At 35.2% G+C, this 13471-nt stretch overlaps 2 protein-coding genes across 2 annotated transcripts; one reads left to right on the top strand and one right to left on the bottom strand.

Moving 5' to 3' along the window:
- Positions 1 to 1659: 1659 nt before the first annotated feature.
- On the bottom strand, positions 1660 to 8415 carry LOC128215173 (testis-specific serine/threonine-protein kinase 1-like). The gene is made up of 4 exons (XM_052921884.1): positions 8137 to 8415; positions 5215 to 5363; positions 4706 to 4913; positions 1660 to 1881 (listed from the first exon to the last, which is right to left on the bottom strand). The coding sequence occupies exons 1-4, from the start codon at positions 8413 to 8415 to the stop codon at positions 1660 to 1662; spliced, it is 858 nt and encodes a 285-aa protein (XP_052777844.1).
- Positions 8416 to 8719: 304 nt separating this feature from the next.
- Positions 8720 to 11275, top strand: LOC128215174 (testis-specific serine/threonine-protein kinase 2-like). The gene is made up of 2 exons (XM_052921885.1): positions 8720 to 9524; positions 10977 to 11275. The coding sequence occupies exons 1-2, from the start codon at positions 8720 to 8722 to the stop codon at positions 11273 to 11275; spliced, it is 1104 nt and encodes a 367-aa protein (XP_052777845.1).
- Positions 11276 to 13471: the final 2196 nt, after the last annotated feature.

The raw sequence follows: 13471 nt of genomic DNA on the forward strand, positions 1-13471 counted from the left end.
TTTTCATACAAGTTTATTTAACAAGAAAGAGAGCCACCCTGCAGCAATGTAAATATTATATTATATCATTATAGATAATAGATAAAAAGGAACGTTATCATTAAAAGAACATTTACTCTTTAATCAAAGTAATATTATTACAGTATCATATTTGTTTGCAAGGATTGATATTTATTTATGAGTAAATAAAAGTTATTACACATGTCACGATCGTTGGTCCTGTATCTAGTAAATTTAAATGTCAACTGGAGCATCTGCTGTCCGTTTCGCATGAAATAAGGTAAACAACAAATCGAACGTATAAATTGAGTCGTCTACGTAAGGGTTCACGTTACAATACCTTATTAAAGATCAATAATTGAATAATGAATACTACCAGTTTTATTCTAAATGTATTTTGAATTATGAGAATTGCTGATTATTGTTTGTATAATTTGTGTTTGACATTGATCAAAGGGCGCCTTAAAAATCTAGAGTCCATTCAGAATAGATCCATACGATATATTACTGTTCATATAGGTGGTAAAAAGTGAAACGCCGAACCGAACCATTATAGTGCAATCACAATGTCTTCAACTTTATATACTTAGTTGAATGTGTTTTACTAGAACGCTGTTAAGAATATGTTTCATTGACGACCGGAAAGCTTTTGAGCGGGTGTGGCCAGTCAACTTTTTTTTATAAATTGTTGAATTTGAATAGGCATATGTCTCAAAGGGCTTCAGACCATGTATTCTGGCGCTACAAGTCATGTGTTGTACCGAGAATTGTACTCAGAGGAACTTCCGATACACCAGGAACCCGCCAGGGAGGCATGAGCTCGCCTATTCTCTACTAAATATACATTGATGGCTTGATAGATAAACTTGAAGATAATGAAAATGGACAGTGCATTCATAATTTTAACATATGCGCACCTACTGTTACTGACGATATGGTGCTTGTATCATAATGGAAAACAGGGATGGAAAGATTACGGCATACAATATTCGAACACAATAAAGTAGTAAATCCGGGCGTATTAAAGAAAACGCTATATACCTCAGAGAATGGAAGGGATTTTCGGTATTTACGGGGATTTTCGGGTTTTCGGTAATTCCACCGACCGGGATGGAAAATATGTTCAGAAAGTGCTCGGATTACTAAAAAAGTGGGGATTTCTATATAATTCAAGCTACTGTTCTTCTTTTGTGCTAAACAGACCATGTTTATTTGTTCGGAACATCTCGGCAGTTTTCCATCAAAAACAGCCTCGGATGTATATGAACGGTTTATAGAAACAGAAATCTTTATATTTAACTAAGCTGCATGTAAATTGCGTAGTAATTTCATTATATTGGTTAAACTTAATGACTTTACTCTTGGGATTCTGAATTATTTATGCAATGATACACTTCATTTAAAATAATTTTAAACTACGTTATATAGAATATACGTTAAAACACTACAGTTAATTAATTCTATATTTTTTCTCGAACTACTTCACCAGCTGTATAGGCATACGTCCGAGGTTGTTTTCCATGGAAATTAGCCGAGATGATCCGAATGGTTATGTGAGTTGTCCTAATATTGACAGAAAAAAATATATCTTTCACCTGAATTTTTATTCTCTCAACGAAAAAATATTCATATTCTAGACTATAGTGATGTATCAAGCGGCTATCGCTGCTCATTGCTACACGTTGGCATTTCCAGCCATTTATGTGTCAATATAAGGGACATGGGGAGGCGCTTTTTACAGTTGACTTCCAGAATGGCGTTCACCAAGCTCTGGCATTCCTCGGAGACCTTCTTGTGCTTTGAAAACGCCACTTTCTTCTCCGTCTGGTCTTTGACCATTTTTTTGATGTTGGAGTCGTCGTACGGCATGGAGCCGCATACCTGTTGGGCAATAGATTCAGTATGTTTACGTAGATATACATACATGTATATAATTAAAGGAGCACACTTAGGGGGACTGTACACCAGATTGGCACCAACAGAAGTTTTTTTTTCTGTAACGTCTGACTTATCTCAGGACAATTATTGAATACAATGTTTAACCCGTTGATATCATAATTGTAAAAATACCAAAATTAAAAAAAGAATGTGTCGAAGACCGGGTTCGAACCGGTGTTGCCAAAATTGTAGTCCAGCGTTGAATCCACTGAGCTACGAAGGCTTACTCTAAACGGGTGATATAAATAAGCTTTACACCTAACTCGGTAATATCACGTGATAACATCGACTAGCCAAACACGCATAAGGAATGAATTCTACTAGGTAGACATACCCAGTAATCTTTTTTAATGGAAAAATACGAAAACACTGCGAAAAATAAATTAATTGTAACTATGTGGTACTTCAGTTAGTAAGTTTCAATGCATTGTACACATCGATTCCAAGATTATGTCAGTTTTCGACAATTTTCATTTTTTCTCTCGCTATTTCATAATATGGAGTACAGTCCCTTTAAGGTTGATACAAAAATTAAATGTTCTAATTTTAATGCATTATCATGTTAAACTTATTTGACTCTAAAGATAAAAAAGCATATCATTTAGGTACAGATAAAATTGTAGCCTTTATTTGTGCGTTTTATTTGTAAATAGCTACTTGGCCACAAATCCCCTAGTTAAAATACCGTACCGTTGTTTGGTTCCTTAATCTAATTCATAAAAATGCATTAGATTAATGCACCAGTCAATTGTGACCGCGGCCCTCCCAGGTCCGGGGGTATACCGGGTATAGCTGGGGAAAAGGGTCGTGTTTTTTACCTTCCCGGTGGCCCCGCAATGCCGGTGAATGCGGTGGTTTTGTCTTCGCGTGAAATATAGCGGGGAATGGGCCTTATCTACGGTCCCTTGGGTGCGGGAGCATTTGGCGGGGATTTGACCATCAGTTCGTCCCCGCAGGGCGGGGATTTTTCCCGGGGTTGGCTGGACCGAAAGTCAAAGTCCCCGCTATTCCCCGGACTGGGGGGGGGGGGGGTTACAATTGACTAGTGCATAAGGAACAGATAAAAAACATCATTAAAATCAAATGGGTTTAACACGAAAATGCATTAAAATTTAAAAAGTTGTTTTTTCATCGACCTAGAACGTGCGCCTTGAAAGCTACACTCTCACAGATTAAACGTTTTGACATTTTTTGTCTTGGAACGAGCCAATTTATGCGAAAATACATTGAAACCAGTGATATAAGACTGCTTACAAAAAATCAGATTGCAGATTTTTATATTTAAGTTCAAAAATTGATGTTTTATGCATTTTCCTTAAACCGTTTGTAACGCTTTTAGCCATAAAACATTAACATTCGAACGGAAATATGAAACTCTGCGATCTGATCTTTTGTCAGCAGTCTTATATGATTGGTTTGCTGATATTTACGCAAAAAAATGGCTCATTCCAAGACAGAGCTCCTCTGCCATCTTTATCGAAACAATCTCGGATGTATGCCGGTACATCAGTAGAAGTAGTTCGTATTTTTTTAATTATATAATTAATAAAATATTGTGTTTTGCTTGTATAAATTTGTTGATCTAAGTTTGAATTGATTTCCTTGGAAGCGTATTATTGCAAACGTAATTAAGATTCCCAAAGTCAGTAAAGTCATTGAGTTTAACTGCTAAATTCAATTACTACGCGATCTACTTGCAGTGGAATTAAAAACGACCCGATTATTGACATTGTAAACCGTCCATATAAACATTCGAGGTTGTTTTCGACAAAAATGGCCGAGGAGTTCCGAGTGGACAAAAAAATAAAATACAAAGTTGTCTAAACGGTAAATCTGTGAGAGTGCAGCTTTAACAGAAATCTATTTTAAATCTTTATAACTTATAGCTGTAGTTGACCGTGATGTCAAGAATATTGAGATTTATTTAATGCTTATACCCTATATTAGCTTCAATAAACACAAATCATATAGTACCGAATACTGAAACGCAACACAGTTGTAAATCCATATAGAAAGGAGATGTATACGCCTGATTTTCACTAACCCTCCGATAGACTTCAAAAACAGCAAATTTCAATGATAGTATACATGTGTGAATCCGATACCCATGTTGGGTATTGTATTCTAGATTTAAACATGTATCTGCCGCCATGTCATTGATGTTCATTGTATATTTGCCATATATTATGGTATGAGAGAATAAACGTTGTTTGACTTGACTTGAATTTTATACTTGTGTTTAACATAATCAATATGTTTAAGTATTCATTTATGCTTTAAATAGCACTGTAATTATGCATACTGTGTTACCTTCTTAAAATAAAGATGTTATTATTATTATTATATGTTATTATTATTATTATTATTATTATTATTATTATTATTATTATCATTATTATTATTATTATTATTATTATTATTATTATTATTAAATATTATTATTATTATTATTTTATTTTTTTTATTAATTTTAATATTATTAATAATAATATTATTATTAAGAAAAGATTTGCATATAACAGATCTTTAAAATATGTTGCTTTGAACGCGAATAACTATTAAAAATATCATATCCTAAGACAGCTGGGCCAATATTCAATATCGATCCTATCCTTATCTTTTGACATGTCTCAGTGATTTCACTCAGCCTATTGGTCAGCTAAATATACAAGCCAATCAAAACACTAAGATTCTAATCTTGAATTTAAGTCAAATCTAAGTTGGTAACTGAATACGGTCCCAGGTCAATAGTAATCAAAATCCTCACCATAATATACAGGATGACTCCCATGGCCCAGACGTCATGCAGCGGCATGTTGTACGGCTTCCCCTGGAGGATTTCCGGCGCCGCGTACGCCGCGCTTCCGCAGAATGTCTTGCTGATGTCACCCGCCATAAAATTGCGCGCGAATCCGAAGTCCGTGACCTTGACATTGCCCTGGTTGTCCAGTAGTAAGTTCTCGCACTTGAGGTCTCTAGAAAAAGTGCATAATCATCAGTAAAAGACTGCACAAGTCGCTACGTTTATATGGTTGGGATCGAACTCTCGACCAGACGGCTTTACCGCGACGCTATACAAGAAGGTCTTGAATGAGAAAATATTAATTAATTTCTACCTAAATCACATGCACATTGATTAAAAAAAATATCAATGAAGTCAAATGAGTTATACAATAATGCATTTAAATAAATTGAAATGCACCAATCTATAGTATGCATAATCGGAATAATATAAATAGCAGATCGCAAAGAATAGGGAATACAGGTGCCCCATACCTGTGGACGATGCTGATGTTATGGAGGTAGCTGATGGCGCTGGCCACCTGTCTGAACATCTGTTTAGCCCTCTCGTCCGGGATGGCGCCACGTAACTTGATGTACTCGAGCAAGTCCCCGTGGCCCGCGTGCTCCATAGCTATGTACACCTGCAGAGATCGTTTTGAAATAACTTCAAATAAGCAAAATGGTAAAAAATCAATAGCGGATTCATGGTTGGAGGACGCACCCGGCCAAATTCTTTTAACATGCGCCCCTCCCTCAGAACCAAACTTTGGTGTAAAATGTTGATAGGTGAGTTTTAGGGTACTCCCAAAAGATTTTTTAATTCACGCTCACTCCGCCCATGCTTAATTAATAGTAATTTTAATATATGTCATCTAACTATTACTTGGAGTTGTGTTTGGCAATGATATTTCTGTTAATTCTCTTGATAATGACGATTAAGTAAGGAATGTGAAAAGTACGTTCAAGTTCTTGTACAGACAAAGGTCATACCTAGCAATCGAAAAAAGTTACAAACTCCTCAGAACAAAGTCAATTAATTTAAACATGAATAAGAAAGTAGATATCATTTGAAATCATAATATTCTAATAAAATTGGATGGTGTGATATTGAAAATAGCCGGGGCGGATCCAGGTTCATAAACAAGCATGAAGTATATATGCTCTGTGAACGCATGTATACACAAAATGGCGGAGTTTGGAGAAGATGAAAATATCCGATACATAATTATGGATTTCTCTGTCAGTTTACTATCATTGGTACATGAAGTTAAGTCACATGCTAGATTTATTATTTTGCTATGTGATTTTTATGTACTGATGTGGTAATTTGCTGCAAGATTTGAATTTGAAATGGATTTAGTGAACATCCCATGGTAAATATCTCGGTGTGAAAATATCCGGAATTAGCATGGACCGGGTTACATAAAACTAGGACCACGCATGGTAAGGGTTATACAACTCAAATCTAGGTCTAGTTTGGTTTTTAGTTTTTCATGAATTGTTTTCACAATATTAAAGCTCAAATGTCTTCATAAAATGTTACTTCTTATTTACAAAATTGGTAATTATTTCACTTTATTGACATTTTTCAATATTGAAATAACTGAAACAATGTTTAGAAAATGTAATGTATTGTTTTAATACAGTGCAATTTTTGTGTATTTTAATGCGTAAAATTCGCCTTCTCTTTTTTTTTTTCAATTTAATATTGGTCAGTTTTTAAGTGTTCTGCATTCACTTCTGCTTTAGCATACCCTTAAAGCTAAACAAATGTCTTGCTGAGTGATATCCAATGTATCTTGATAAAAAGTGTAGTTTATACATGTAAACATGTTTTATAGTCAATTTCATTGATGTTTTATATGCACAGTATGTAAGATCTAAACTGTGTGTTTTATGTATTAGAACTTTGAAACTTTGTGTGTATTAAAACATGCATTAATAGCAGTTTAAAAATTTAAAATGTCAAGTAAATGATATAATTTTTCAATGTTTTATGTTGTTTTCTGATTTTCACCTTTTAAGAGTATATTTTGTAACCTTTTTCCTTTTTTTTTCGACCACCCGGTGGACATTTTTTTCCAAAAATTCTTGTAAACCAAAAAATAAAAAAGGAGTGGCCTAAGTGGAACTAGAAAATAAACTTGAACGATTTAAGCGAGGGGTCGCGCTCCGGGTGGTCCGCTAGTGAATTGACTAAGGCAACTAAGACTCAACCATGTGTATACAATTGTGAACAAAATAGTCCATCCTAAATGCATGGTATTGTGCAATTGCATGAGGCTTAGATGGTAACTTGTATGTCACCACTTTACGGTGATGCAAAGAAAAAGAGCTGTCGACACTCTCGTGGTGGAGCTGTGCCCTATGTAGACATGGACAAACGTGAGTATGATTTATATTTTATTTGATAATTTCATTTAACGGACATATTTCGAAAATCGGAGAATGTGGTACCGTGTAAGAACACTTCTACTGTAGGCTGGTTACTATTTCATTTCAATATTGTGCAAACTGTGGTGTCAGGAGCTTTTCTCCCGAATCAGACTTGTGCATATTTTGAGATCTGATTGCATAGCAATTATATTTCAGTGCTTACACACCCCGTAAGAACATTCTCATGCATGCAAACATAACTGTTATGTAAAGTACCTATGCCGGAACACAACAAAATTAATAAGCACTTCTTAAAAAGGAAAAATGCACATATTTATAAAAGTGGTCGCGCTGTTGCCCTAGTGGTGGCGCTGTCGAGTAGTGGTGGCGCTATCGAGTATGTTTTGTGCATGAAGTAATATGAAAAGTTAACGCTGGAGGTTTTACCCGGGCTTGGCTGAACCAAAAGTCAAAGTCCCAGCTATTTCCCGGACCTGGAGAGGCCGTGGTTGCAAATGACTAGTGCATTACATGTGCAGCTAAATGTAGAAAATACTTCACATTGCTTTAAAAAAGACAATTTTTTAACATCCAGAATAAACATGTTTTCATTAAGTCCATGCAACAGGTCAGACAGAAATATTGTAGGCATCCGATCAAATCTGGACCAGGTTAAATCTTGCCTGACAAGTTGTAACCCTAAAAGTTTAAAGATGCGCTGTTACTACCAAATAAGATGTACCACAATTAATGCAATTGTTTTTTTTTACCGAAAAGGATGAATAAACATGATGGTTCTTATGAAAGATACCGTGTTTAATTTGAAAGAAATGTGCTGAAAACACTACCTAATGAGACGATAGTTGATCACTGTAAATCTTTTAGGACCCTCCAGTCACTTAATATGTATGCGTTTTCAGCTATTAATTACACAGTTACAATATTGTTATCAGTAATTAAAAGTTTCGTTACGAGGGTCTTTTTTAGATTTAAATATACATAATAGTAAAAAAAAATTGTATTTCTCCAAAAACAAACCTTGTTATGGAACTCCATGAGCTCGTACATCTTAATAACGTTCTTGTGCTCAACAGCAGCGAATATTTTCAATTCTCTCGGCAAAAACTTCTCTCTAAAATCTCTTGGGACCTTTTTCCTGTTGATTATTTTGATAGCGACCCTTAACTGAAGTTTTTCACTGAAGGCACTCTTAACTTTTGCGTATGACCCTTCTCCAAGCGTAGTTCCAAGGGCGTACCCGCGCTTTTTCAGCTCTGATTCTTCGTCGGAGATTACAACTGTATCTTTTCCGCTCATTTTAGTATTTTTTCATGTAAAAATATTACATATTAAGGAAGATATTGTGAAAATAATGCGGGAAATGATTGTCTTGCGTTCAGCGTTGTTCTCTGTCGCGCTGTTTCGATTGTGACGTCATTGTACCGGAACCAATATGGCGTTTGTTTATTTGACGTCGCTATGATAACGTCGCATGTTTTTGATCACATGATACACAAGAACCTCACTTTGAAGTTGCTTGGATTCCAAAATTCAAAATGGTGGACAGAATAGTAAAGTAGTTGAAAAGTTTATTGTATCTGTATTGGCGTTGTATGTATAGATGTTGCCGTCAAAACGACCAAAGATTGAGTCCAGTGAGGAGTCGTCTTCCTGGGAACTGGCCTTGAAAAATGACCTCGAAACAATGAAAGGTGAAGTTGAACCTATTGATGTGAAGAAGTCGTCAACAACCAAGATGGAAACAGTCACATACAGACCAACCTACCGCGCTGTTCTCGCCAAGAAAGGCCTTCTTGTTAAGCAGACGCTGGGGAGCGGAAGTTATTCCAAGGTGAAATTCGCCTACTGTCTGGATAATTATGATTACCAAAAAGCTGCCGTTAAGATCATCGATAGGAACAAAGCCCCAAGAGATTTTCAGACACGATTTCTGCCCCGCGAGCTTTCAATTTGGCCTCGAATGATACATCCAAACATAGCTCGAATGTATGAAATGTTTGAAGACAACATTCGTGTCTATATGATCCTTGAATTCGCTGAAAATGGCGATGTATTGCGTTACATTCAAAAATCTGGCGCAATTAAAGATCACCTTGCAAGAATCTGGATACGGCAAGTAGGTGACGCCGTGAAGTATCTCCATGACCAGGATATAACACACAGAGACTTAAAACTAGAAAACCTCTTGCTAGACTGCGTCTTTAATATCAAGATCTGCGATTTCGGGTTTGTGAAGAGCCATTCCATGAAGGAGCTAAGCAAGACCTACTGCGGTTCCAAGTCGTACGCGTCACCGGAAATTCTCCGCGGGGAGCCGTACGACCCGAAGAAAGCAGATATGTGGGCCATGGGAGTGATCCTATACATCTTCATCACCGGGAAAATGCCTTTTGATGAGAGCAAAGGTAAGTGAAAAAACTTGCTTTAAAAAATAGCCGTGTAAATTTTATTTCAAAGTAAAAGAAAGTTATACAGATAAATTTCTGCATGAGTTTAATGAGATTTTCAGGTTTGCTAATATAATGTTAATGTTTATAATCAACATTTTCTCTTGCGTAACAATAATCCGCTTGTATTATTATTGCCTTTTAAAAAAAACGGGCATATATGTTTTGAAATGTATATAGTTCGGATGGTTGGTTGGGCGGTCTGTCGATCGGTCAGTCGGTCGGTCGGTCTATTGACCGAACCTTAAGTGAAATATTGCCCTTGACCAGTAGATGACCCTTTATATTGTTTTAATATCAGTAGATCGAAGGCCAACGTAACGGTCATCAGTCTTAAACAAACTTGGTCCGTACGATAACTCGTCAACGGTCTAGCCCATGATCATCAAACTTCAGTGGTATATTGCCGTTGACCAGTTTATGACCCCTATAGTTTTCGAGGGTAATAGGTCATGGTCAAAGTCATTAGTCTTATGAAAGCTTTGTCTGCATAAGAAAAATAGAGAACTATTTGACCTAGGACCATGAAATTGAATTGGTAGGTTTCCCTAGACCAGGTGATTACCCGTGTTGTGTTTTATGTGAGTAGGTCAAAGGTCGAGGTCACGATCAACCGTCTTGTAAAATGTTTGTCCGCAGTTCAAAAGTCGAAATGTTTGTATTAATATTCATAAACACGTTTTAATACTTAGATTCTATTAGTAATCATCGCTCTTATTAAAACGTGCACTTGTTTCTAACATATCGGCGCTCAGGGGAAATAATTTATGAATAATTAATAATCAGCGTCCTTATAACGTGCACTTGTTTCTAACAGCGGCGCTCAGGGAACACTATGCTTGACAAATATCTTTTGTGCTTTAAGGAACGGCCTGTCAGTTTTCCGTGGTATACGCTTCCTATCAGATTTCGCGTACCGAAAAGCTATCATACCGTCAATGTCATATTATGTTCGCCCTTCCGTGTTTAAATATCATTCACTATTAAAATATGTTAATAGATCTGAGCTTATTAAGCTCTGTAAATACGTTAAGGAATCACTATATATCCGTAACTGTATTCTAAACAATGATACATAATTTTGTTCATCTTCTTTACAACCTGTTTATTAAGCTGTTACACTACTACGTTTACATATGTATACCTTATATTAGTTAATTATAATTGAATAACGCTCCTGTAACACAAATATTTATTCAAATTTAAAACTTTACTTGTACATACACATGACATATTTAAGTGAATAATTATGTGATTAGACGATGTACATTAGTATAAGTCTTTATAAAATATATGTTCTGTTCTGTTCTGTTCTGTTCTGTTCTGTTCATATCGGCCGGTGCCCACGGTCGTTCGTTTAATCTACAATGTACGATGCCGTTATTTTTTATTCCCCCTGTATATTGCTAGGAAATACTGGCGTTCTAGAAGAACAACGGAAGTTGAACTTTCCCTGGCAAAAGTTCAGATACGTCACACCGGAAGTGAAGGCCATCATTCTAACCTTGTTCAAGAGCAGCTACACGGAGCGTCCCGGGATAGATGACGTGATGGATCTCACTTGGATTTCCGCCGACCTGATCCCTGGGGACGGCACCGAGCGCCAGGGCAACCGGAAGTCCCATCACTCCTCCATCCAAAACCAGGACAAACCGGATATTCAACGGGAGTTTGCCATCGCACTTCAAAGCAGAACCAAGTCTAAATGATAGAAGGGGGGAAACATTGACATCAGTTTTGATTTTTTGGAAAATAACTTGATAAAATCATGACCTTGTAATGTACTTACGACAAACTTAAAATTACGTTGCTTGTAAGAAAATTTCAAATCGTGAACTTGTATAAATTTGATTTTTTTTTCTAGACTGGATTTTTATTAGCCCAACCAGATATACTTATCTTCCATACGCATGTGGGTTTTCTTCTGTTTTTGTTCTCTTTCCCATTCTTGAATTTGTCAATGTTGGTAATGGGGTTACAGAATCACTCGTTTAAGCATTAGGAACCCATCGGCCATTTTTCATCGAAAACAACCTCGGATGTATATGGACGATTTACGCTGTTAGAAATATTTACATTTAACTACACAGCAAGTAGATAGCGTAGTAATTTCAATTAAGCAGTTAGACTTAATGGCTTTACTCGTGGGAATCTAAAGTGTTCATACAATTAAACACTTCACTTGCAATCATTTTAAACTTAGATATACAAAATAAACGTTAAAACTCAATTAATTAAAAAAAGTATTTAAAATTTTACGAACTACTTTTTTCAATGTACCGACATACATCCGAGGTTGTATTCGATAGTAAATGGCCGATGTGTTTCCGAATGCCGTTTAAGGTATTGCATGTACATATGAGCTTGTCACTGTATCGAGCTATTGTCAGCTGTGTTGACTATGAATGCTTGATGACCCAATACATGGTGATATTACTTAAAGGGAGCTGGGCCGGTATTCATAACTCATCTTAAGTCATTTCTTAACTTAAGTATTTTTCGCATGTTTTTTTTAATTAAATATAAATAAATATATAAGTGTTTCAACATAAAATTATGTACTTCTGAATCAAGAAATGCAATAAAATAATTCAGAAATTATAAAGCCATTTTCTCATGTGAATAGAGTGATACTTAAATTAAGGAAGTGACTTAAGTTAGGAAATGACTTAAAATGTTTTATGAATACGACCCCTGATTACTGGGACCTTGTTCATAAAGCTTCTTAGTGATTTTTTTGTTGTTGTTGTTGTGGGTTTTTTAGGAAAACTTAGTAAACTTTTTCGATTTTTAAGCAACATTGTTTTTTGAATTTAGTTTTCAATCACTAGTTGTAATATGCCGTTAATAAATGGACCGGTTTTCTGCCTATTTTCATGTGTGTGTTTTTAATAAAAAGTTTCCACTATATTGAAATATTTAAATAAGATGCCTCATAAATATGGCCCCTGATTACTTAAAAGTATTATCAATCATTAAAATATCATTATTATTTATATATATTACAAAGTGTATTTATTGTTATTTTTTAGAAATTAGAATTTAGCCCTGAAATGATTCATTCTGCAAGTACTTCAAGGTGAAAAAGAATGTTTGTGAAATGTTTTTGGGGGTAAATTTTTTACATATTCTTCATCTGCATATTAAACCCTTTCAAATAACACCAAAATAATTTCGGGTCATCAGGCATTCCAATTCAGTCAAAACTCGCTATTTCGAAGTCGTTGAGACATTGGAGAATACTTCGAGATAACGAAAATACAAAATGCAAAAAGTGTATAACTAGAGCCAACATATTTTAAAAAGGTTCGACATAACCAGAACATCGAGATAACAGAGTTCGACATAACGAGTTTCTACTTTATCACATAATTGTACATGGTTTTCCTTAACTCGAAAAAATGTAAAATTTATAGGCCATATACAAAAAGCTCTTGTCCATATAACTTTTTTACATTTGATGGTCTTATGACTATATATAATAAATAAGTGTAACCAAAGCCTATTCAACATAAATATGCTTTTTAAACAACGTATACATTATTGTATCTGTAATCAATTTTAATTTCATAAAAGATCAATAGCTACACATTCAAGCCATGTGATTAATGCTATAGGCTTAAAAAATAAAATTGTTTCTTTCCACTTACTAAACTGACTTTATTTGTTCTCCCGACCCTGCACTTTTTTTGCCGTACTGCTGATTTTTTTCGCAATAGCCTTTGCATTCAACTTAAAAATAGAGATTTGTTTCACTCAGTTGAAAATTTAACCCCACTTGCTTTGTGAAGTGTCATATTCATATCGTATAATATATTTCATGTTGTATTATGTCGTATGTTGCATGATAAAATTTGTTACGATTATTTGCGTTGGAAGCAATTAAAAAATGTTTAAAATGATTT

Source organism: Mya arenaria, chromosome 13, assembly GCF_026914265.1.
Source record: "Mya arenaria isolate MELC-2E11 chromosome 13, ASM2691426v1".
Lineage (NCBI taxonomy): Eukaryota > Metazoa > Mollusca > Bivalvia > Myida > Myidae > Mya > Mya arenaria.